We start from the raw sequence: 27,113 nt of genomic DNA, 5'->3' as shown, positions 1-27,113 counted from the left end.
CAGGTGTCCTTGGCCCTGCGCAAGTGGTGGGGAGAGTGGGCAGAAAGCGCTCAAGCAGTGCAGGGGGTCATTAACTTCCTCGCAATGTTGGGGCAGAAGAGTAGGGGATAGGTGGTCAAGGACAGCTGGATAACCACAAGGAAAGCAGCAGCTGGCAATGGGGGCACAATCTCAGATCTTTGGGCCCAATGGCAATGAGGATCAGCACCCTCTGTAGGAAGGGTGGAGCCTGGGGCATCAGGAGAGCAGGGAAGAGGAATGACAGCAGGATAGACATCAAGGCCATACCTTCCACATAGGATCTACTGCCAAAGAAGGAGCTACCTGGAGACCACCAAGACCCAGTGCTACAGGAGACTGCGACTCTCCAGGCAGATGGTCACAGGCATCTGAATCCCTTTTTGCTGAAGACCGCACACCTCATGGCACTGGTCGCCATGCCCTGCCAGTAGCTGTCAAAGTCACTGTGGTCTTGAACTTCTTCACTTCTGACTCCTTCCAAGGAACAGCTGTGGACCTTGGTGGCATCTCAGAAACGGCTGTACACCACTGCATATCGCAGGTCACTGAAGCCCTCTTTGCCAGAGCTGGACAATACATTCAATTCATAACAAACCGGCCTCGCAGGCACAGAGGGCATTGGGTTTCACTGCCATCATTGTATTCCACTAGGTGCAGGGCATCATTGATTGCACCCACATGGCCATCAAGGCACCCAGTGACCGGCCAGTGAGATTCATCAACAGGAAGGGTTTCCACTCCTTCAACATACAGCTGGTTTGTGACCACAACAAGAACTTCCACCATGCGTGCTTTCACTTTCCTGGAAGCTCCCATGACTGCTTCATCTTCCGCCAGTCCAGGCTGCCGCAGATCTTCACTCCACCCCTCAAAGTCCGTAGATAGATCCTAGGGGACAAAGGATATCCCTTGAAGGGATGGCTACTCACCCCTCCTCAAGTGCCCCAGACAGAGGCACAGAAGTGCTACAATCAATGTCATCTTCTCACCAGGCCGCCATTGAACAGGCCTTCAGGCTTCTCATAATGCGATTCTGGTGCCTAGACCAGTCGGGGGGCACCCTCCAGTAAACTCCTGCAAGAGTCTCATTGTGGTGATCTGCTGTGCACTGCATAACCTGGCCTTCCAGAGAGGTGTGGACCTTGAGGACGGTGAGGTCCTGGAACCAGATAGCTAATCGGAGGAACAGGAGGAGCAGGTGGTGAGAGATGAGGAGGAAGTGGAAGCGGATGCAGAACATCGAGGTGCCCCGCTGCACACTGAGGTGGCCAGGTACGGCGCAGGGCACAAAGGTTTCATCAGGATGCCATGAATGTCACGGATCATTTGATTCAGGAACGTTTCAACTGAGTCCGTCTGACCCAGGATGAAAGGCATGGGATGCAATTAACTCTGAGGTAACAGTGCTGACACATCCATTAAAGACAAAGTCTGAAACATCTAAATTTTTACCACCAATGAAGGATGCACCCTTGAACTGCTTCAGCCCCTCATGCCACTTTATCTGTCACGCCGCCAATAAAAGAAGTCTCAGATGAGTGCCTTCAAGTGTAAATATTTATTAGCTGATAATAAAGGGAAACAGTGCACATAGACAGTAAGAAGACACCCCAGTGACCCACTCAGTGCTCCGCACGACGGGTGGCCTCCGTGCTCGGAAAGTCCTACTCCCTTTGTGGCCTCGGAGGAGGTGGAGGCAGCCTGCTTAATAATCTGTGCTTGCGGCTTAGATGCACATGGCGGTCATCCTCGCTGTGGAGGTGCCTGTGGGTGCATCTCCAGAGGTTGCTGAACCTGAAAAATTGCAAGGGCAGCGTCCATCACTCAGCCTTGCTGCACAGAGCCTCCCTCAGTCAGAGGAGCCAAGGAGGACAGCGGATGATGAAGGTGCCATGAGGGGTGGCATTCCTCATCCTCCTCCCTTTCATCCTCAGCCCTTGGCTGGTGCTCTGGTGGCTGGAGGGGAGCACCAGCTGGGGCACAAATGGCACATACTCCAGACATCTCTGCACCACTGCCTATGGTTCTCCATGAGGTTGGGCACTCTCAATGGAGGAGCTCATGCAATCAAAGCCCTGAGCCATGGCAGTGCACATAAGCTGAATGGACTCCTCCATCCTCAGCCCATGAACCTGCACTGCCTCAGGGAATTCTGACATGTGGGAGCTAGTGTAGCTACAGCCTTGTTTCCTGTGACTGCTGAGGCCCTGCAAACTGTGCCCAGCTGAGCAGGGCTGTATCTTCCCTTCAACCTCCTCTGACGGTAACTGCCCACAGCTGCTTCTGCCTCTGACACTCCTCCTGCACACTTGTGGCATGCTCCTCACCCAGTGCCAGTCTACCTAAACATGCGTCAGGTCCCACTGAGGTGACAGCATCTGTGGTGGGGGACAGTGCACTTGTCAGGTGTAACAGTGCTTCCTCAGTTTTGTGAGATTCTCCGAGGGCTGCGGAGGGAGAGGAAAAGGGCAAGGGTGCCCTCGGGTGGATGTCTGCTCCTGTGGGAGACACAAGAAGAAATCATGAGAACCAGCCTACGTGAGCAAAAGCCACTGCTGTGTTGAGGCTACCCAATGCAACTCGGTGTTGGCATGCTACTGGACGGGGTGGCTTTCACTACAACCCCTATTGAGCGCTTTGCCCTCTGTAATCACCATCTGCACTATGGGTTCCCATCTTGCCAGGCCCGACTTCCTCCTTGTCCAGAATCCTAGCTATTTCCATTGTTCTTTCCTCCACAGGCATTATCCTTTGCTAGTAAGGAACCATACAACCCGTCATCGCCCTTTCCTGGGTGTTATGTGCCTGTTTCTTCTTCAAAGACACAAAATAGAGTGAGAAAAGGCATGCTGGCCACTGGCATCTGCCTCTATCTACAGGAAGCTGCATGCATCAGTGGTGACAGGTCCTCAGCAACACAATAGCCCTGAGCCAAATCCTAGGGGTCATTAAGTAACCTGAGCATACACTTCTCCCATGTTCAAGAGCAGCATGCACCCTGAGGGTCCTCAGGTGGTGTGTCTACTGGAGGGTGCAAGCCCTGAGACCTGTCCTGAGGGTTGGGGGTTGCACTCACCTTGCCAGAGCATATATGATTGTTGAATCACTTACAGCACTGAATCCACATTCTTCTAAATATGCTTCTGCCTCTGACAGTGGCAGCTATCTCCATCCAGGCCTACTTAGTTTGGGTGGGTGGCCTTCTCCTACCACCCTCCAGGAAAAAGACCTCCATCTTCTCCCTCACGGCCTTAAGCTTCACCTCCAGGTCGCTATCCGAGAACTGGGGGGATGCGACCTGCCTCGGGTGACAGGCCTCTGGCTTTCCAATGCCATCTTTGCACTCTTCAGTCCACTCCAATCCTTAAAGAAGGTCTTCTGCTTGCTTCCTTCAGAGTTAAACGGCAGTAATGGCTGTTATTGGGATTTAAATTGAGCCCGCACTTCATCTGGCCCGCCTCTGGTCCCATTCCACTGCCTCTAATTGGCCACCAAACCGTACTCCAAACCAATCAAGGGGTTGCCCCCGTGACAGTCATGATGTAAATCTACCTTCCCCCCCAGAGGTGGGTTCAGGGTCCGATTTCCGTTTCCCACCTCCATCTCGAAAATTCAGCCCTGTCTCTTTATAATTGTGGATGTAAAGACAAAGACAACATTAAGGTTCTGAAATTACACTGTAATAACAGCATACAAACAGTTAGTGCATTTGTCAGAATTTGCAGTTTCTGCTCTCACAGCAAAGATGTTAGCCCACTTTTTCGAACGAGGCTAACAACTTCTCTCAAACACTAGAGAGGGGAGTTTCAGATGTACACAATAAGTGATCATATGCTGATATCCCACATCTAAATTTTATTGCCCAAGTGATGTTGACTGATATAAAATACTTCAAAGTATGGAATAAGGCTGGGAAAGTATTAATTCACTTTTGATGAGCTTTTGTAATATTTGAAAATGATGGACAGATTATGAAATTTCAGTTTGGTGTGTTAAGATTTTGAGAAGTTCGGCAATGTTTGTAGGAATGATAGTAAGCTTCAGTAAGATTAAATTTATACCTTTTGATAACACAAACAATTCATAACAATAATTATTTAGGATGATTAAACCTTTAATTTGAAAAGCACGTAATTAAAAAATTGAACCATTAAATTTATATATAGATCCCGGTTTGTGTTTAGGAATAAATTAGATGGTTTGCGTTGAAAAGCATCTCCAGGAATCTAGACCTCACAGTCACAAAAAAAGTACTTCAAACAAAGATCCATTGCTTTCAAATTGCTCCTATTCTCGTATTCTTTCCCTCTGTCTTTATATATTTCTTTGCCTTGCAGTCTTTCTCCTTCCCTATTTTTTTTTCTAAATTCCCTTCTATTCTAATTTTACCAAACACAAATAAACAATCCTACCGTTATACTTTAGAACCTATTTTTTCAACACCTTAGACATATTTCCAAACACATTCTAGAACTATGCTTATAAATCCTGACTTGTTGACTTTTGGCACAAACGAATAATGAAGTAACAAATATATGTGGCTGTACATATTGAGGAAATATAAAATAAAATTCCTGGAGTGTAACTATATTGAAGACATGTCCAATAACATCATTCCAATGTTTTTACTTTGATTACATTGGCAAAACCTACATCAATATAGTGGGAGACCACACTGAGCCTTTCCAAATTGCCTTCCTAGTCTTGTACTGTGGGGAAGTGTAGTGGTTCAGTTGTATTTCTAATCCAAACTAAATAAAGTCAAATAACTACAAGAGAAGATAAAGGAAAATCCCAAGGCATTTTCTAAGTATATTAAGGGCAAGAGGATAACCAGGGAGAGAGTAGGGTCCATTAGGGACCAAAGTGGCAATCTGTACGTGCAGCCGGAGGACGTAGGTGAGATTTTGAATGATTACTTTTCATCTGTGTTCATTATGGAGAAGGACGATGTAGGTGTAGAGATCAAAGAGGGGGATTGTGATATACTTGAACAAATTAACATTGACAGGAAGGAGGTATTAGCAGTTTTAGTGGGCTTAAAAGTGGATAAGTCCCCAGGCCCAGATGAGATATATTCCAGGTTGCTATGTCAGGCAAGTGAAGAGATTGCAGGAGCTCTGACACAAATTTTCAAATCCTCTCTGGCCACAGGAGAGGTGCCAGAGGACTGGAGGACAGCGAATGTGGTACCATTATTCAAGAGGGTAGTGGGGATAAACCAGGTAATTACAGGCCAGTGAGTCTGACATCAGTGGTAGGAAAACTACTGGAAAAAATTCTGAGGGACAGGATTAATCTCCACTTGGAAAGGCAGGGATTAATCAGTGATAGTCAGCATGGCTTTGTCAGGGGGAGATCGTGTCTAACAAACTTGATTGAATTTTTCAAGGAGGTGACTAGGTGTGTAGATGAAAGTAAAGCAGTTGATGTAGTTTACATGGACTTCAGTAAAGGCTTCTGATAAGGTCCCACATGGGAGATTGGTCAAGAAGGTAAGAGCCCATGAGTTCCAGGGCAATTTGACAAATTGGATCCAAAATTGGCTTAGTGGCAGGAGGCAGAGGGTAAAGGTCGAGGGTTGTTTTTGCGATTGGAAGCCTGTGACCAGTGGTGTGCCACAGGGATTGGTGCTGGGACCCTTGCTGTTTGTAGTGTCCATTAATGATTTAGACGTGAATTTAGGAGGTATGACCAGTAAGTTCGCAGTTGACATGAAAATTGGTGGTGTTGTAAGTAGTGAGGAGGAAAGCCTTAAATTACAGGATGATATAGATGGGCTGGTAAGTTGGGCGGAGCAGTGGCAGATGGAATTTAATCCTGAGAAGTGTGAGGTGATACATTTTGGGAGGACTAACAAGGCAAGGGAATATACAATGGACAGTGGGACCCCAGGAAGTACAGAGGGACCTTGGTGTACTTGTCCATAGATCACTGAAGGCAGCAGCACAGGTAGATAAGGTGGTTAGGAAGGCATATGGGATACTTGCCTTTATTAGCCGAGGCATAGAATATAACAGCAGGCAGGTTATGATGGAGCTGTATAAAACAGCTGGAGTACTATGTACAGTTCTGGGCACCACACTGTAGGAAGGATGTGATTGCACTGGAGAGGGTGCAGAAGAGATTCACCAGCATGTTGCCTGGGCTGGAGCATTTGAGCTATGAAGTGAGACTGGATAGTTTTGGGTTGTTTTCCTTAAAGCAGAGAAGGCTGAAGGGGAACCTGATTGAGGTATACAAAATTATGAGGGGAATAGATAGGGTAGATAAGAAGAAACATTTTCCCTTAGTGGAGGGGTCAATAACCAGAGGGCATAGATTTAAACTAAGGGGCAGGAGGTTCAGAGGGGATGTGAGGAAAAATGTTTTCACCCAGAGGGTGGTTGGAATCTGGAACACACTGTCTGAAGGGGTGGTAGAGGCAGGAACCCTCACAACATTTAATAAGTATTTAGATGATCACTTGAAATGCCATAGCATACAAGGCTACGGGCCAATTGCTGGAAAATAGGATTAGAATAGATAGGTGCTTGAGGGCTGGCATGGACACAATGGGCCGAAGGGCCTGTTTCTGTGCTGCATAACTCTATGACTCTACAACTAAACTATTATTGTGTTTAAAAAGCTGAGGCATTTCAATAAAATGTCTTCGATCCAGCAGAATCTTGTTACATGCAAAAGGTCAGAATGACCCAATGTGTTCCTTATAGCTGGATTCACATACATGCATAACAGAACTGGCTACAATAGGACTGACTAAGGACCCTAATACACAGTAACCAACAACATTATTTCAGTGAACACTGTATTGCTGAAGTTTTGATTCCTCTGGGTTTCTGAAATATTTCTAAAACAAAGTGGTTATGAAAATGATGATCAATACATAACTTGTACAATGTTAGATACCTCCTCACAAACTGCCTGCTATTCCAGCAGCGATCTTCCATATTGCATGACTTTAGTAGGTTATACAGGCTATTTAACATATAATGCCGAAAATGTTTGTGTTTTGTTTCCTCTACAATGCATTGAAAGCATCTTAAGTGCTTCCAAAGATAACACACGACTAATTAACTAATTCATCCAAGAATCCCTGAAATGCTTATTTTCTGCTAATTTATTAAGCTCATTTAGTAAGTGAATTTATATCTTTGAAACTTTACGACTTGTAACAGCAAGATCACTAGCACAACTAATGAAACTGCAGTTCCAAAAAGATGTGATGAGAAATTTGTCTTTTTTTCTAATCTTTCAAAGTAACTGCTCCCTGAAGTCCTGCTTTGGGTACAGCAACCTGTGCATACCCTCCACATCTTCCCTCACCTCCCAGCTTCTCTTTTTTGCTTCATCTTAGCCTCCAGCCCCAAAAGTAATTGTGCCAGACCACCCATGATTGCAGTAGATCACCGTTTTTAAAGCAGCCAAAAACAGTGTCGCACCAATAACAACTTCTTCTCAGAAGTCATAATTAACTTTTATGTCAGATAACAGGAAAAAAAAATGCAGAAGTTATTCAGCAGCCAAAAAGGACAAAGCAGCAACTGACCTGTATCTAGTGGATGAGCCCTTAAATGGGGTTCTTTTCCCTGTTTGCACCTTGTGTTGCTAAGCAAATTTATCACGTTAAGACAGGCGCTGTGGCAGACCAATATCACAAAAGGGTATCAGCCTTAAACATGCTTTCAGCATGCTTCCTGGGTGCCTACAGAGCAACTTAATCCAACATGGCAGGAACGCACTTCTGACATGAACGAGCACCTGCGCATGCCACCTGCTTTGTTGGACCCTCAGGTGCCCATTTTGTGCTTTAAAAACAGGCTCAGTGCCAACAAATTTCTCAGCCGATATGTGGTTCGGAGGCTCCATGGTATGCAGATATGCAGCCTACAAAGACAAAGCATTTGCGCAACCCTGCTCAAACATCCCTCAGTTAAGTAGCTCCAGAAAAAAAGTCTGAATATTGTCACAGACTTGTATTTATTTTCTCCTAAGATTAAAAACAGTGGGCTGAACAGTGGGTTGCGGCAGGGGGGTGCAGTAAAATTCTGTGGGGAGAGGCCCGCCTCAACCCATGACGTCGAGATGGGCCCGCCGCATATTACCAGCGGCGGGGGGACCTCGATGCAGCCCCCCCTGGTGGCAGGCCTTCATCTTAATGTTGAAATTAACAATAAAGGTATGTCTATGAACTTACCTGCAGGTGGCGGCCGTGCCACCCCGATTTTACGGCCGCCGTTCGTACTGCGTGTGCCTTCGGAACTCCATACAGAATTCTGAGGCGAGAACTGTTGGGGAGTGGGGAGGAATATAATTTTCAGGACAGAAGGGGTGGGGGAGCAGGGAAAACACTGTTTATTTTCTGTGGGGATGGTGCGAAGGGGTTGAAGGGCAAAAGTTAGAAGGCTGGGGGGGAAGGTCGAGAAGGGAAAAAGGCAAGTGTTGGTAAAATCGAGCAATGAAATGACCATTGGGGTCATTGGGGAAGGGCCTCCATATCTTTATTATTTGTTAATAAAAAATAATACTGTACCTTTAAGAATTAAAACTACTCTGCGGGCTTAAAACCCTTTAAAAATGGTGCTGCACCTGCACGGTGGCACCAGATGCTGTTGCCAGGGATACGGCAACCGCCCCGTCTATGTCATCGGGGGCGGCCGCTCCACCCCTCTATTTAAATCAGCCCCGGCGCATAATATCGCGGGGGCTGCGCGGCGGCCTTAAGAAACAGCTAATGCTGGAAAGCCGCCGAGTTCAGAGTGCGGCACGCGAATAAAATCTAGACCAGTGTGTGCCTTTAAGACTCTGTTTGAAAACAGTATGCCTTTCAGACTGAACACAGTGTGCCAGCTGCACCTGTCCCTGGGCCACAGCAGGAGAAAGAGGTCACATGGTATAATATTTTGATTTGACTGTGTGTAAAACTGGCAAAAACCGGTCTGAGCCAGACACCAGCGAAGTGTACTTACTGAAAGGAAACAGCAGTCTATCACTCAGCAAAAATTCTACAAGGAGCTACAGGCTGAGTTAATTGCCAAAGGAGGAAATAACCCTTTGAAGAGACCATTTGTATTGCTGAAGTAAAGTTTCGACTGAGGGACTGTCGGTTTTAAAATTCAAGTCGACCTATTGCTGTGCTCATCATTGAAAGAACTGTTTGATGCCTGCTACAGCTGAAGTATCCGAATGCCTATCTACTGAAGGACTATTTCATCAAATCAGTGTGAACACTTCAATTCTAGGTACTGCCTGTGTGGAGTTTGCAAGTTCTCCCTGTGTCTGCGTGGGTTTTCTCCGGGTGCTCCGGTTTCCTCCCACAAGCCAAAAGACTTGCAGGTTGGTAGGTAAATTGGCCATTATAAATTGCCCCTAGTATAGGTAGGTGGTAGGGAAATATAGGGACAGGTGGGGATGTGGTAGGAATATGGGATTAATGTAGGATTAGTATAAATGGGTGGTTGATGGTCGGCACAGACCGAAGGGCCTGTTTCAGTGCTGTATAACTAAACTAAACTAAACTTTGAGAGGCATTTGATTATTTTTACACTAGGATATCTCACCCATCAGGAACGTAACCCACAAAGACTTATTTATTTATTCTTAAGAAATTGCTAATTTTTAAAACACCACTTTTAAAACCGGTTAACTGTAATTTTTGAGTGTATGTGTATGAGTGGGGGAGTTAGATTAAAATAAAAAGTTATAAGAAGTCTTTAGGCATAGGTTTACCTTAATAGTGTTTAAGATTTAGTTTTTTTAATAAATAGTTAATTTGTTGTTGTCTAAAGATACCTGGTTTGGTCTGTTTTATTCTGGGGGTTACTAAAATGTTTAATTTGGCTGTTTTCCAGTTGCGTGGGAAAACTTTAGTAATATGCTGCGACCAGTGGAGTGATGGGGCTGAATTGATGGTGCATTGCTCCCATCTTGGTTGTAACAATATAACTCGTTTTTTCTCACTTTACACTCTTGGATGTATGTTTTTCCTAAAGTTCGTGACCAGAGAAATATATAAACATTGGAGGCAGCTTAAGAATCGCATGTACCAAGGTTTGTAAACAGATTACCTGGTCATTCACTTGGATATGAATTAAAAGGGGCAATCTAACATTTGAGAAAAGTAATGACTAATGGGCAAAAAGGGACATTAAATGAAAAATATAATAGATTTCTAGAGTTTTTTATACCCTGGATTCTCTTCCTTTGCCCTCTGTCCAAATGCTGACAACCAATATTTGATTATTGTTTCACAGGTGCCAACAGCCTTCCAGTAATTTGCTTAAGTGGCTATTTTTATTCCTTTTTTCCTCAGTAATTTCTCCCCTCTCCTGACGATGTTGACTTCTTGCTATGGCATATCGTTTGAGGGGTAGTAATCTTCGATAGCTTGCCAGTGATTATTAGTCACCTACTACAAATCACTTGACTGTCGAATCTGTTCAATCCTGACCAAATGTCTACACATGGCAATTTCCAGCACAAAGGAGGAGGAGTAGGAATCCTGGATGCTTTTATTCTCCCTGACCCACAAGGGATTAAATTAATTGCCACCCCCTACTACTGTCCTGGCTCAAATCAGCTAGCTCAACACAATCCAGAAACTGAAGTATGAAGCTTTTGGTATGTGGACCTCAACTACTCACTGGCTGAACCAACTGAATCATTGGGGAAGTGTGACCATAAGCTGTGGGTTGTAGGTAGTAAAGGTCTGCTCGGGTATAAAATTAAAACCCGACCCGGGCTGGGCCCAACCCGAACACAGGAAAACTGAACCCAACTGGAGCCCGAGTCCTTTAATTTATTTTCATGCCTGGCCTGACTGGAAAATATCAAACATGCTATTGAAACAGAACAAAATCATGTCAAAACGTAGATTAAAAAGAAAACAGTACAAAACAGTCTAGTCCAGCCCGACCCAAACCGAGCTCGAATGCTGGTCTCAGAATATAGACCCGACTCCACCCGAATCCGACACATGTAGTCAGGTTTGGTCAGGTTCGGGTCAGGTAGACAGGCTTTAGTAGATAGGCAATTTCACCATGTTAGCCATTTCAGGTGAACTTGATCTTATCCTCACCCGATATCCACATGCAAACAATTTCCACAGGGGTCACTGGAATGCATTCAGGAGAGTGAAGCCTGGGGTGATTACTCCCCAAATCAGGGATACTTGTGAAACCTAAACTATTAGCCCAGCTTAGATCATCTAGCCCAATAAAGATTAGGGATCGAAGCTGGAACTTTCTTAGTGCAGTACATGGAAAATTTAGACCGAGTTGTTGCATTTACACACTAAGCCATCAGTACGAGTAATTCTTAATGATTTTTAACGATACAAATTTGCTATTATAGCTGTATGGAGAATGTTGCTTAAGACAGCCCCAGTTTGTGATTGTTAGAGATACATGCTGAATTCTACAAAATATTTGAAATGAAAATGCTGAAATTGTGAGTGTAGTCTCATCAATTCTGTCTCTACCTGAAACATGAAGCTATGTTTTCACAAATACAATATACTAACTGTATATTTTCAGTAATTTCTATATTCATTGGGATTGCAGCTTTTTCCATTTTATCACTTACCGATGCAGGCTTGTTTGGTGGGGGTGCCCTGGAAACCAGTATGGCACTTACAATGGTAGGAACCTGGAGTGTTAATGCAGTCACCATTTGTACAGGGGCTTGATGTACACTCATCAACATCTACACAGACCAATAAATGAAACATTAGTAACATCTCAGGCAAAGGGCCATGTCTTAAACATTTGACCTTCTCCCAATTACAAGAAAGTTGATCAATGCATTTAAAACATTTTATACTGTAACTTACAGACTATTGTTAGCAATGAATTATCAATGTCACATTTACACAGTTCTTGTGCATTATCTTTCCATAATTACTTTCCATTGTAATCTGCATTATGAAAATCCTTTCTGTTTTCAAATATTTTTCCTTCCAAAGCTCAGTACACTAGTAGTAAATGTGTTTAAGTGTTTCATTCAATTATGATCAATCAAGCTCTGCAAATACTTAGTGATATTTCACAATAAAAATCCATCATTAAAGATGAAAGGCCAGAAGAGTGTGGAGTTCAACTTCACAGGGAGTACAGCACTGAGGTGCAGTTGGACAGTTTTTTTTCTGTAATTAGTGATTCTGCAAAATGAGTAGAATTGAATTGGCAGCACAGGGAACCCTCTTGACATGTATGGAATGTGAAATATGACCCATTATGAATCTCAGCGTGTTCGGAGGTGGCACATTTGTCTGAAAATTAAGTCTTTGGATATAGGATCTCTGTGCTCAAACAGCAATTTACCACAAACCCCACAGCATTTATACTCTGAACTCCTCCCATCCCTCAGCATCACAGCTATCTGCAGCAGCAGAGCATGGTCATGGAGACAAATTCCCCAGAAGAGAGAATATAACCAATCAAGCCTACAGGTTCCCTCTCAATGCTGATGCTACTGCTGTTTGCAAGGTCTGCTGGAAGGTACATCACTTGCATGGGGCCAATAGGTTCCTGTGCCACAATGAGCATTCCCTGTGCTCCTGCCTTCCCTGCACTGCTAAAAACATTGTTGCATGCCATCCATCAGGGGTTGGTGACAGAATTGTCCAAGCTTCCCTTCTCAGAGACTCTATTCTCTGCTCCCTCTGTAAGGAAGCCGATACAAAAATATGGCATCTTTGGGGACGTAGGCCATTTCCGTAGTCTGGACGTAAACTTCCCAAATGGAGCCTGCTTGCACCATTCTGAAGGCTACTGCGCCTCTTTTTTTTTCTTTATTCATTTATGGGATGTGGGCAGCGCTGGCTAGACTAGCAATTAATGCCCATCCCTAAGTGCCTTGAAAAGGTGGTGATAAGCTGCCTTCTTGAACCGCTGCAGGCCATGAGAGGTACGTACACCCACAGTGCTGTTAGGAAGGGAGTGCCAGGATTTTGACCCAGCGACAGCGAAGGAACGACGATATAGTTCCAAGCCAGGGTGGTGTGTGGCTTCGAGGGGTACTTGCAGGTGGTGGTGTTCCCATGCATCTGCTGCCCTTGTCCTTCTAGGTGGTAGAGGCAACGGGTTTGGAAGGTGCTGTCTAAGCAGCTTGGTGTGTTGCTGCAGTGCATCTTGTAGATGGTACACACTGCTGCCACTGTGCGTCGGTGATGGAGGGAATGCATGTTTGTGGATGGATTCCAATCAAGCGGGCTGCTTTGTCCTGGACAGTGTCGAGCTAATTGAGTGGTGTTAGAGCTGCACCCATTCAGGCAAGTGAAGAGTATTCCATCACATTCCTGACTTGTGCCTTGTAGATGGTGGACACCTTTGGGGAGTCAGAAGATGAGGTATGCAGTACAGGATTCCTAGCCTCTGATCTGCTCTTATAGCCATGGTATTTATATGGCCACTCCAGCTCAGTTTCTGGTCCATGGTAGCCCCTAGGATGTTGACAGTGGGGGATTCAGCGATGGTAATGTCATGGAATGTCAAAGCGAGATGGTTAGAATCTCTCTTGTTGGAGATGGTCATTGTCTGGCACTTGAGTGGTGTGAATTTTACTTGTCCAGATCTTGCTGCCTTTCTACACAGGCTGCTTCAGTATCTGAGGAGTCACGAATGGTGCTGAACATTGTGCAATCTAGGCGAACATCCCCACTTCTGACCTTATGACTGAAGGAAGGTCATAGATGAAGCAGCTGAAGATGGTTGGGCCTAGGACAGTACCCTGAGGAACTCCTGCAGTGATGTCCCGGACGTGAGATGATTGACCTCCAACAACCACAACCATCTTCCTTTGCGCTAGGTATGACTCCAACCAGTGGAGAGTTTTCCCCCTGATTCCCATTCACTCCAGTTTTGCTAAGATTCCTTGATGCCATACTCAGTCAAATGCTGCCTTGATGCCAAAATCAGTCACTCTCACCTCACCTCTTGAGTTCAGCTCATTTATTCATGTTTGAACCAAAGCTGGAATGAGGTCAGGGGCTGAGTGGCCCTGGCGGAACCCAAACTGAGCGTCATTGAGCAGGATATTGCTAAGCAAGTGGCTCTAGATAGCACTGTTGACGACACCTTCCGTAACTTTACTGATGATTGAGAGCAGACTGATGGGGCGGTAATTTTCCAGGTTGGACTTGTCCTGCTTTTTATGCGCAGGACATACCTGGGCAATTTTCCACATTGCCGGGTAGATGCCAGTGTTGTAGCTGTACTGGAACAGCTTGGCCAGAGGCATGGCAAGTTCTGGAGCACAGGTCTTCAGTACTATTGCCGGAATTTTGTCAGGGGCCATAGCGTTTGCAGTATCTAGTACCTTCAGTTGTTTCTTGATATCACACGGAGTGAATCAAATTGGCTGAAGTCTGGCATCTGTGATGCTGGAAACTTCAGGAGGAGGCCGAGACAGATCATCCACTCAGCAGTTCTGGCTGAAGATTGTTGCAAATGCTTCAGCCTTATCTTTTGCACTGATGTGCTGGGCTCCCCCATCATTGAGAATGGGGATATTTGTGGACCCACCTCCTCCAGTTAGTTGTTTAATTGTTCACTACCATTCATGACTGGATGTGGTAGGACTGCAGAGCTTAGATCTGATCCGTTGGTTATGGGATCGCTTAGCTCTATCGCTTGCTGCTTACGCAGTTTGGCACGCAGATAGTCCTGGGGTTGTATCTTCACCAGGTTGACGCCTCATTTTGAGGTATGCCTGGTGCTGTTCCTTGCATGCCCTCCTGCACTCTTCATTGAACCAGGGTTGGTCTCCTGGCTTGATGGTAATGGTAGAGTGAGGGATATGCCAGGCCATGAGGTTACAGATTGTGGTTGAGTGCAATTCTGCTGCTGCTGATGGCCCACAGCATCTCATGGATGCCCAATTTTGCATTGCTAGATCTGTTCGAAATCTATCTCATTTAGCATGGTGATAGTGCCACACAAACCAATGGAGGGTATCCTCAATGTGGAGACAGGACTTTGACTGCACAAGGACTGCCGCTCCTACCAATACTGTCATGGACAGATGCATCTGCAGCAGGCAGATTGGTGAGGATGAGGTCAAGTATATTTTTCCCTCTTGTTGGTTCCTTCACCACCTGCCGCAGACCCAGTCTAGCAGCTATGTCTTTTATGACTCGGCCAGCTCGGTCATTAGTGGTGCTACCAAGCTACTCTTGCTGATGGACATTGAAGTCTCCCACCCAGAGTAGATTCTGCACCCTTGTCACCCTCAGTGCTTTCTCCAAGTGCTGTTCAACATGGAGGAGTACTGATTCATTAGCTGAGTGGGGCAGTAGGTGGTAATCAGCAGGAGGTTTCCTTGCCCATGTTTGATCTGATGCCATGAGACTTCATGGGGTCTGGCGTCGATGTTGAGGATTCCCAGGGAAACTCCCGCCTGACTGTATACCACTGTGCCACCAGCTCTGCTGGATCTGTCCTGCCTGTGGGACAGGACATACCCGGGGATGGTGATGGTGGTATCTGGGACATTTTCTGTAGATATGATTCGATGAGTATGACTTTGTCAGGCTGTTGCTTGACTTGTCTGTGGGACAGCTCTCCCAACTTTGGCACAAGCCCCCAGCTGTTAGTAAGGAGGTCAACAGGGCTGGGTTTGCCATTGTTGTTTCTGGTGCCTAGGTCGATGCCAGTTGGTCCATCGGGTTTCATTCCTTATTGACTTTGTAGCGGTTTGATACAACTGAGTGGCTTGCTAGGCCATTTCAGAGGGCATTTAAGCGTCAACCACATTGTATCACAGGTAGGCCAGACCAGGTAAGGGCAGCAGATTTCCTTCTCTGAAGGACATTAGTGAACTAGATGGGTTTTTACAACAATCGACAATAGTTTCATGGCCATCTTTAGACTAGCTTTTAATTCCAGATTTATCAATTGAATTCAAATTCCATCTTCTGACATGGTGGAATTCAAACCCATGTCCCCAGAGCAATACCCTGGATCTATGGGTTACTAGTCCAGTGACAATTCCACTATGCCGCCACCTCCTCCTTTGCCTTGGCTAATCAGTCTCCAGAGATATGTAGGGTATTTTACTGGCTGCGGAAGCAGAAACACCATTGTAGGAAGTCACTCCCTATAACACGGCTGTAAAGGATGGGTCGAAGCTCCAAACTTTACAAGAACTGGCAAGATTTCCCACACCAGATTGGGACCTGTATATCTGGGTTCTGTCTTTCTCCAGCTGACGAAATGTGGCTCCAATCAATTTTTCACTCAATTCTCTGTGGTGGAAATTAGTTACAACCCAATTTTAGTATGCCAACAGTGTGCTCTCCAACTGGGAAGCCCATGGCTGGCCCAAAATTGGTCCTTGGGCCTCATTAATGGTCCTTGTACCTGATGCTGTTCCTTAGAAGCATATCAGAAGGGTGGGTCGATCACGAGGATTGTGGAGTCATCATAGTACTCCTGCTCCACGTACCTCCAGATGCTGTCTTTTGTTGTAAAACCTTTACCTTTGCTGGTGCTGCAGTGCCAATTTAAAAAGCCTGAACAGAGAAGGCCGACCTTCTGCTTCACTTAATCAAAATGAATTTCTGCATAGGGGCCTAAAACAGGCATTTGGTCCTTCATTTACATATGCATGGCACCTGAAGCCTGTTTTATGCAGCCGCCCGTATCTGCAAAGTTACCTTTCCCAATATGATGGGATGATGAACCCTGAAATTAGTTATTTTTGCTAGAAAATGGGTGCAAATAGAACTAATTACTATTGTCCTATATGCAGAGACCAGCATGATGTTCTATAGATTTTTTGTCACAATCTCTTATGTAGTGCCTTGTTTAAGTCCTATTGTTTTAATAGAATCCTATAATGTTTGTATAGCATTGGCACTTGATCAAGGAATGCTTTAGTAGTCTGGTAAACTGTGAATGGCTGCTCAAACATTACAGATTTGCAGCTCACTGGAAACTACTAAGGAAGAGTCTGATACAGATTCTCTGTGCAAAAGATGAGGCAGTAATTCCTCTAAGGCTTCTACTCATGTGTTATGTGGTACATGAACATGATAGCAAGAATATCTAACAAACCATATTACATACTGATTGGAATGTCACACTGCATAGAAGGATCTGAAATACAGTAAAGCACGTAGTATCTTCTATCAGCAATAAAGAGACAGTGGGATTCCATAGATCATGTTAAATGATTCTCCTTTTGTCAACAACTTATGCTGATGACATCAGGTAAAAATGACCATCAATGTAAAAGGTTCTTTTTTAATGGGTAAAATACATGGTCGATTCTTACCAACACATTCTCTGCGTAAATCTTGCTTGAAACCCATATTACATTCACAGCGGTAGCTTGTGGGTGTTGGGATGCAGCGTCCATTTAGGCAGAGATTGGTGAAGTGCTTGCAGATGTCTACATTCGTTTCATTGATGGAAACAGTGCCTGGAACAAATTCACATTGTAATATAACAATAAAGCAATTTCTCTGATTTAGTATATATTTAATGCTGAATGGGTTTTGTGCAGTAGTTTTCCAGTGATTGCTTTGAGGAGGGATATATGGACAAATATCATATTTCATTCTAGTTTCTTAGAAGTTTAATCTTTCTCAAAGATTAAATATATTGGAGAGAGTCTATGGCAATGGCAAATGTGCATGAAAGGAATGAGCTTGATGAACTGAAGTCTCCTTTTTTAATTCCATATTTTCTGATGGAAGTTCTCAGGTAAATTGCTGTTGGGAGTATTCTTGCTGCAGTAGTTATCAAACTGTTTTTGGCTGTTGATATTTAAAGCCAATAAAGAATACAAAGCCTAATATTCATATAATTAGTATCAGCATGTGCAACTAATTTTCTAATTTCCTGTCATCTTTTCCTAGAACCCTGGTCCACTCTGAAACATTCCATTGTATTTTTGTTATTTAGATGTTAGTAAAACATGTGGTGGGCATGCATCCTTTTCATACTTTGAATTTTATTCTGGAAAAACATCTGGCTGTCCAAGTATAGTTTTGCTCTTACATGTTTCGGTTGTGCTTATAGAGTTTATGTTAAACTATGTAACAGTAAAGTGGCCGCAGTCGTGTGAACCATTTGATTCAGAGCATCACACAACAAGCAAACTGCAATTTTAATTTTGTTAAATTTTCTATAGCATTTTGGCATCAATGTTCTCAATAAGTCTACTGAAATACTGTACTGTCTGGATGCCATAAGCTTTAGTAATGCTGGATGAACTGGGATTATATGAGCACAATATGTCTTACTAAAACCACAAAACTATAGCATTTATCTTCTTTTGTTTCCATACCTTTATTGTTAGCATTTAAAAAAATTCTTTAATAGCATCATTAAAAATGGAAAGACACAGAATTCAAACTTACCAATTCCTGGAATTCTACGCTGTCCATTAAAGATGCCACCCCCACCTCCACCTGGGCCACCATCAACAGTGGCAGGTCTGATTGCAGGATCGCGGGGTCCAAATCCTCCTCCTCTGCCAAAGTCAAATTTAGGTAAACCTGAAGTGTCAAATCCTTGTCTAGAATTTGGACCTTGGTGTGGAACACCTTGTACAACAGGAACTCCCTCAATGCAAAGCCTACGATATTCATCTGAATTAAAAAATATGTAGTTAGACTTACTTTTATTATTCATAATATTCATTTTTAACATTTATATAATCCATTTCATGGACGAGATGTTTAACTAAGGCCCTGTACGCTCTATCTGGTGGATGTAAAAGATCCCATGGCACTATTTCGAAGGAAAGAGGAGTTCATCCCAGTTTCTCTCAACCAACACTGCTAATTCAAATTATCTGGTCATCATTACAATACTGTTTGTGGGACCTTGCTGTGCACAAATTAGCTGAAATGTTTCCGACATTACAACAGCGACTACACTTCAAAAGTACATCATTGGCTTTAAAGTGTCAGCCATGACTCAGTTAGTAGCACTCTTGCCTCTGGTTCACCAGGTTATGGTTTCAAGTCCCACTCCAGGATTTGAGCACAACCATTGAGACTGACACTCCAGGGTAGTACTGAGGCAGTGTTGCACTGGTAGAGGTGTTGTTTTTTAGATGAGATGTTAAACCAAGACCCCGTCTGCTCTCTCAGATGGATGTAAAAGATCTCACGGCACTATTTCGAAGAACAGCAGGGGAGCTATCCCCAGTGTCCTGGCCAATATTTATTTCTCAATCAACAACACAAAAAATAGATTATCTGGTCCTTATCACATTGCTGTTTGTGGGAGTTTGCTGTGTGCAAATTAGCTGCTGTGCTTCCAACATTATACTTCAAAAGTACTTCATTGGCTGTCAAGTGCTTTGGGATATCTGGTGATCATGAAATGCAAATACTTCTTTAAAGCATTTGGAATGGGCTGAGGATGTGGAAGGTGCTATGTAAATGCAAGTCCTTTCATTATTTACAAAACTATTGGTGGGATTAAATGTACAGCTAGCTGGGAAATGTGTAACAAGATGGTGGATCAACAATGTGACACTTATGTTTGTACAAGAGCGAAATACTGTAGATGCTGGAAATCTGAAATAAAAACAGAAAAAAATTGGAAATACTCAGCAGGTCTGGCAACATTTGTGGAGAAAGACAATAAGTTAATGTTTGATCACCAGTATCACCACTATCACCAGTAACCTGTCACTCGTTGCAGAAATCAACAAGCACATGGGAAAGGCATCCGCTGCTATGTCCAGACTGGCCAAGAGGGTGTGGAAAATGGCGCACTAACACGGAACACAAAAGTCCGAGTGTTTCAAGCCTGTGTCATCAGTACCTTGCTCTACGCCAGTGAGGCCTGGACAATGTATGTCTGCCAAGAGCAACGTCTCAATTCAACTGGGGGCGGCACAGTGGTGCAGTGGTTAGCACCGCAGCCTCACAGCTCCAGCGACCCGGGTTCAATTCTGGGTACTGCCTGTGTGGAGTTTGCAAGTTCTCCCTGTGTCTGCGTGGGTTTCCTCTGGGTGCTCCGGTTTCCTCCCACATGCCAAAGACTTGCAGCTTGATAGGTAAATTGGCTATTATAAATTGCCCCTAGTATAGGTAGCTGGTAGGGGAATATAGGGACAGGTGGGGATGTGGTAGGAATATGGGATTAGTGTAGGATTAGTATAAATGGGTGGTTGATGGTCGGCACAGACTCGGTGGGCCGAAGGGCCTGTTTCAGTGCTGTATCTCTAAACTAAACTAAACATTCCATCTTCGCTGTCTCCGGAGAATCCTTGGCATCAGGTGGCAGGACCGTATCTTCAACGCAGAAGTCTTCAAGGCAGCCAACATCCCCAGCACATACACCCTACTGAGCCAGTGGCGCTTGAGATGGCTTGGCCATGTGAGCCGCATGGAAGATGGCAGGATCCCCAAGGACGCATTGTACAGCGAGCTCGTCACAGGTATCAGACCCACCTGCCATCCATGTCTCTGCTTTAAAGACGTCTGCAAACACGACATGAAATCCTGTGACATTGACCACAAGTCGTAGGAGTCAGTTGCCAAAGCTGGCGGACAGCCATAAAGGCGGGGCTAAAGAGTGGCGAGTCAAAGAGACTTAGCTGTTGGCAGGAAAAAAGACAAAAGCGCAAGGAGAGAGCCAACTGTGTAACAGCTCCGACAACCAATTTTATCTGTAGCACCTGTGGAAGAATCTGTCACTCTAGAATTGGCCTTTATAGCCACTCCAGGCGCTGCTCCACAAACCACTGACCACCTCTAGGCACTTACCCATGGTCTCTCGAGACAAGGAGGCCAAAGAAGAAAGAATCATAACTGGAAAAACAGAGATGCAACTTCTTTTAAGTAAGTACAGAGGCAGAGAAAGGGGGAGAGGAGGAAAGAACAAAAGGGAAAGTCTTGGATAGGGTAGAAGGCAGTGGATATTAGGGACAGGATTGTCCCTCCAAGGTTGAGAAACTAACATTGGGCCCATTTCCAGGTGCCGGCCCCCTCCCTGGGAGGACGTAATCATAGCCCGTGATGTTCGCAGAGCTGGGTGGGTTGGGCAACCAATTACTGACCGCAGATGTGGGATGGAGGTGGAACTCAGCAAATGCGGGCCCCATTTAAAGTCCTTTGGTGAAGGAGAGGAGGGAGTCCCTCTTTCCAGACGGTGGAAGGTGAAGGCCACCCACCCAAACAAAGCATGGCTGCATGTGGCTGAGACTGTCAGGAGCCGAAGAGTAGTCCATAGGAACTGGGTCCAGTGCCGTAAAAGACCTTCAATGACCTCTTGTGTTCTGGCAAGGTGAGTGCAATGCTGGACCCTAATGACAGGCCCCTGGGTATTTAATGGCAGTAAGAGTGGATCTATTCAAGCTGTGTCTTCGATGGAAATGTTCTCACAGGCAGCTCAAAGTGAGTTCTAAACCATCCCATCCCCCTGGGTTAGAAGGGCTCAGCTGAAAAGTGCCTGAGACAGATGATCCCTGATGTTGATGGCATCCTGACACCTCCGCCACCTCCCTGGGTAGCCAGAGAACCTCGGTATCCTCCATCTTCCTTCTCCTCCCGCTCTTCCTTCTCCTCTTCCATGTCTTGCTCCTCCTGTTCCTCTGATGAGCTGTGCAATTCCAAGGTCCCACCCTCTTCCAGGTCAATTTATCTCTAGAGGTCTGTGTTATAGGGAGCGCAGCAGACCACCACAACGCAGGAGACCCTTGCAGATGAGTACTATCGGGCTCTGGAACAACATCTTCAGAAGCCCAATGGCCTGCTCAATGGTGGTCGTTCTGATCAGATGGCTTTGGTTGTATTGCATCTGTGGCTCCACCTTGGGGTCATGTAAATGGGTGAGTATCCATCTCTTCAAGGGATAGCCCATGTCCCCTAGAATCCGTCCCCGAGAATCCATCCCCGTAGTCTGAGGGGTGGATTGAAGAGCTGTGGCACCCTGCTTTGCTGGTGGATGAAGGAGTCATGGCAGCTGCCCGGAAAGCGAGTGCACACAAGCAGGAAGCTCTTGCTGTGGTCGCAGTCCAGTTGAATGTTGAGAGAGTAAAAGCCCTGCCTGTTGATGAAGCTCACTGGCCGGTCTGTCGGTGCATTGATGGCCACATGGGTAAAATTGCTGATGCCCTGCATCTGGGGGAAAGCTAGCGATGGAGGGAAAACCCACTGCCCTCTGTGCCTGCGCAGCTCATCTATCTGAAATTGGATGTACTGTCCTGTTCTGATAAATAAGGCATCAGTGACCTGTGAGATGCAGTGGTTTGCAGCCGTTAGTGAGACAGCACCAAGGTCCGCAGTTGTTCCTTGGAAGGAGTCAGAACTGAAGAAGTTCAAGGCCCCACAGCAACTTTGACAGCTACTGGCAGGGCATGGCAAGCAGTGCTGTGAGATGTGAGGTCTTCCGCGATGAGGGCACAAATCTCTGTGACCATCTGCCTGGATAGGCGCATTTTCCTGTGGCACCGGTTCTCTGCCATGTCCAGGTAGCACCATCTTCGTTGGTAGATCCTGTGCTGAGGGTATGGCCTCCATAGCCTTCCTGACCCTCATTCCTCTCCTCTGCCCTCCTCATGTCCAGGGCTCTGCCTATGCTGCTGACGATGCTGATCCTCATCACCACTAGACCCTATATCTGAGAATTGAGCTTCTATTATCAGCTGCAACCTTTCTTGCACTCAGCTTGTCTCCGAATAATGTGTGGAAGCCTAAACCCATCCTCTTATGCCCCCGCGATGCCTGGAGGGTGATGACACCCTGTACTGCCTGAGCACATGCAGACCATTCTCCCCGCAAACTCTGCTCACCTGATGGCACCTGTGTGCCAATGGCTGTGCCCCTCTCAGCTGTGCTCCCTTTTATGGGCCCACCTGATATCATGGTGCAGCCACGACTGGCTCCCCGCTGTGTTGCCGCACCCTTGTACCTGGTCTGTCCCTGATCCAGCATGCAGCCCATGCGCCTCCACCAAAATTCCAAAGTGGCCCTTAACGAGCTGACAATGAGCTTGTTAACTGGATTAATTGGCCTCAATTCTGAAGTGGGCAGGTTCCCAGGGACTGCCTTCCCCTATCTTGAAGAAAATCGCTGGCAGCAGGAACGATGACATGAAGCCTGCACCCCCATCAGCGGCGCTACTTTTAACACCCAACAGCATCCGTTCTCTCCCCGATCAGGACCTAAAAATCCTGCCCTAAATAGCAAAAAGGATGGTGGTGCAAGGGAAAAGGGGGTGGTAATGGGGCAGGCAAAGAAGCATAAGATGGATCGAGAGGAGCTGTAAATGACAACAATAGAGTCCAGTACCTGCTGTCCAAAAAATTGGAAGCAGTGGTTATAATCTGGCATTGTTAAACTCAATGTTGAATCCGAAGACTGTGAAGTACCTAATTGAAAGATAAGGTGCTGTTCTTTGAGCTTCCATTGAGCTTCATGGGGGATTTTATTTACACGGTTAAGTTGGAAAAGCTGGGGTTGTTATCCTTGGAGCAAAGGAGATTGAGGGGAGATTTGATCGAGGTGTACAAGACATGCTTAGATAAGGTAGACAAGTTAAAACTGTTCCGATTTATTGATGGTACAAGAACAAGGGGACACAGATTGAAGATTTGGGTGAGATGCAGGGATAATGTGAGGAAGAACTTTTTTATGCAGTGAATGGTAATGACCTGGAACTCACTGCCCACCAGGGTGGTGGAAGCAGAAACATTCAATAATTTCAAAAGGAAATTGGATCGACACTTGAAGGAAATATACCTGCAGGGCTATGAGGATTGAGCTGGGGAGTGGTACTGACTGGAATGCTCTGTGGAAAGCCGGCATGGACTCGATAGGCCAAATGGCCTCCTTCTATGCTGTAAATGACTCTATAACTCTATATGTGCCATTCTGCTACAAGCATTCCAAATGGGCGGCACGGTGGCGCAGTGGTTAGCACCGCAGCCTCACAGCTCCAGGGACCCGGGTTCAATTCTGGGTGCTGCCTGTGTGGAGTTTGCAAGTTCTCCCTGTGACCCCGTGGGTTTTCGCCGGGTGCTCCGGTTTCCTCCCACTGCCAAAGACTTGCAGGTGATAGGTAAATTGGCCATTGTAAATTGCCCCTAGTGTAGGTAGGGAATATGGGATTACTGTAGGGTTAGTATAAATGGGTGGTTCTTGGTCGGCACAGACTCGGTGGGCCAAGGGCCTGTTTCAGTGCTGTATCTCTAAATAAATAAATAAATACTTGACAGTTGCATGATAGCACCTTCCGTCGTATCTGCCATCTTGTTTCAAAATTTCAGCAGGCGCTCCAGGTATGGCACAGAGCAACCATCATATCAGCTACCTCATGCCAGGCATTCTGGATGATTTTTCTCTCGGGAGTGTGCCTGTGTGTGCCAACTATGGCCTTTCTCCTTTGCCTCACTGCAAGCCTCGGCATTTAAGGCATCGGGCTGAATTTTTCCAGCTTGCCACCGAGATCGGCGGCGAGCTTCAAAAATGGGAGGGCGCACGTGCGGGATTTGCTCCGCTGAGCCACCGCAATATTCAGCGCAGCAGCTCATTTACATGGCTGGGGTAGACCCCTCCCCATCCGATGACGTGGACAGGATGGTGCTTTGTCCCTGGCAATGGCGTCTGGTGGCACTGTGCAGGCGCCGCTGCCATTTTCAAAGGGTTTAGAGCCCTTGCTGACAGTTTCAATTTTTAAAGAGACAATAAATATTAAACTATTAAAAGTAACCATAGAAATCTTTCCAGCCTTTCTCCCACCCCCCCACCTATCCCCCCAAAAATAGTTACCTTGAGTATCTAACCTTCCCAACCCCCAAAGTTCAGAAGCTTTTACTTTTACCTCTTTCCATCACCCCCTCGACCAATCAGTTAAGTTTTTTTCCCTCTCTCCGCCCCACACTGAAATACTTACTTCCTCTCCCCTCCCCACCAGTGTCCCATATTGGATCTCTGGTTGGAGATCGGATGGCGCGTGAGTGCTGGCCATCAGCCGTAATATGGGAGCAGGATGACCGGCGCCACGAGGTAAGTAATTATTCCTTTATTTTAATAAATTAACATATTGAAATGATAGTGCCATCGCCAAGCGGCAGAAGGGCCGCCACGAGGCCTCTCCGCCGCCGGTAATGTGGGGTGGGGCCTTCCCGGCGTTGAGGCCCATGGTGGGCCTCTCCCGGAGGCATTTTCCAGGACCCCTACCACAACCCCCAACGTCAGGGGGCTGGTAAAGCCCATCATTTGAAAATATTGCGATGAACATTCAGAGATTTTCCAGTGATGAGAAATAGTGTAAATCTTTAAGCCCACTTCCCTTTGATTCATATGCAATAGGACTCCAATTCAGAGGAATTCATAGAACTGAATTTCAAAACATTTTCTTTTTTCTAGACTTCAATCAATTGTATTTGCAGGTCATGAGGGAAAATCTTGAATAAAGCTTTTGTTGCAGCTTTTTCATCAACTTAGATTCCTTTAAAATAAAATCTCATCGTCTTTGAAATTTTTCACCAAATATGATTTTGCTATTGTGTGAAAAACATAATCAAGTGGCTGAAAGTAATTGGATGATCTGAACACTCACCATAATTACATACAAAGTTCATTGTTCCTACAACCTTGTAATATGTCACTCTTCAATGTAGTTGAAACAGTGCAATCACTTTCTGCATTCCTATTGCACAATCATTAATGTAACTTGTGAATGTAGTGTGACAAGCAAAAAAAAATGCTGCATTTCACTGCTGCAGCCCTTTAAATAGTTGCATCAACACTTGAAATCTTACATGCATGCATGCAAGATCTCACAGGCAAACCACTGCATGGAGAAGAATTCATCTTTCAAAATGAATGAGGGCAGAGCAAAAAGGTTCTGACAAGAATGGTTTTGCTCAAGCAGTCAGATGGATTGCTTCCACCAGCACAGCAGATATATGGATAGTGGGGTTGGGGGTGGGGAGGTGGGGGAGTGAAACTTGTATTTATTAATTCTAGGGAAGTATTATTTGTTCTAAGTACCTCCCCTTGTACAGACAAATGACAGTCTCACTTTAAATTTAACTGAGATATTTTAAAGATCTTCAATTTCATTCCCTATCATTGAAATTATTGAGTAAGGTCTCCCCCTCCCTGCTATGGCACCTCAGTGATGACAATATGTCATGGACTGGTGCCATTGCAACCAGGTCATAACTCTAAACAGGTTTGAAAGGTGTTCTAGACCTGCCAAGCCCCATATTCCAGGCAATAGTCTGGGAAGTTTACATTCTCTGCTTGCAGTGTAATATCCCATGATCAGGTGACTCTGTGGCAACAACATATATCTATACAGCGCCTTTAACATAATAAAACGGCCCAAGGCACTTCACAGGATCATCATACAACAAAACATGATACATAACATAACAAAACATAAGCCACATAAGGAAATGTTAGGTCAGATGACCAAAAGCTTTATCAAAGAGGTAGGTGTGAAGAGTGTCTTAAAGGAGGAAAGTGAGGTAGAGAGGCAGAGAGGTGTAAGGAGGGAATTCCAGAGCTTAGGGCCTAGGCAACTGAAGGTACAGATATCTCAGAGGATTGTGGGGCTAGTCAAGATTACAGAGATAGGGATTGGCAAGGCCATAGAAGGATTTGAAAACAAGGATGAGAATTTTAAAATCAAGATGTTGCTTGACTGGGAGGGGTGATAGATGAACAGGACTTGGTGCGAGTTAGGATACAGGAAGCAGAGTTTTGGATGTCTTCAAATTGATGTTGGGTAGAATGTGGGAGACCAGCCAGGAATGCACTGGTATAGTCAAGTCTAGAGTTAACAAAGGCATGGATGAGGGTTTAGCGGCAGATGAGCAGAGGAAGAGGCGAAGTCAGGCAATGTTACAGAGGTGAAAATAGGCGGACATAGTGATGGCATGCATATCTGATCGGCAGCTCATCTTGGGGTTAAATAAGAAACCAAAGTTGCGAACAGTCTGGTTTAATCTCAGACATGTGCCGGGGGAAGGATGGAGTTGGTAGCTAGGGAACGGAGTTTGGAATGGGGGCCAAAAACAATGGCTTCAGTCTTCCCAATATGCAATTGGAGGAAATTTCCAGTACTGGATGTTGGATAAGCAGGCTGATAATTTAGCAACAGTGGAGGAGTTGA

General features: G+C 45.4%; 1 protein-coding gene across 1 annotated transcript in view; it reads right to left on the bottom strand.

Moving 5' to 3' along the window:
• The window catches only part of LOC137369253 (fibrillin-2-like), a 496,406-nt gene that overhangs the window by 245,219 nt on the left and 224,074 nt on the right, over window positions 1-27,113 (bottom strand). The window contains exons 10-12 of the mRNA XM_068030179.1: window positions 18,386-18,616; window positions 17,296-17,442; window positions 11,605-11,724 (exon numbers count right to left, since the gene is read on the bottom strand). Of these exons, the coding sequence (XP_067886280.1) occupies window positions 11,605-11,724; window positions 17,296-17,442; window positions 18,386-18,616 (498 nt within the window). The remainder of the gene's footprint in view (window positions 1-11,604; window positions 11,725-17,295; window positions 17,443-18,385; window positions 18,617-27,113) is intronic.

The sequence above is a fragment of the Heterodontus francisci genome, chromosome 4 (genome assembly GCF_036365525.1).
Source record: "Heterodontus francisci isolate sHetFra1 chromosome 4, sHetFra1.hap1, whole genome shotgun sequence".
NCBI lineage: Eukaryota > Metazoa > Chordata > Chondrichthyes > Heterodontiformes > Heterodontidae > Heterodontus > Heterodontus francisci.
The sequence above is the reverse complement of the archived record's forward strand: the minus strand, read 5'-3'. Positions and strand labels throughout refer to the sequence as shown.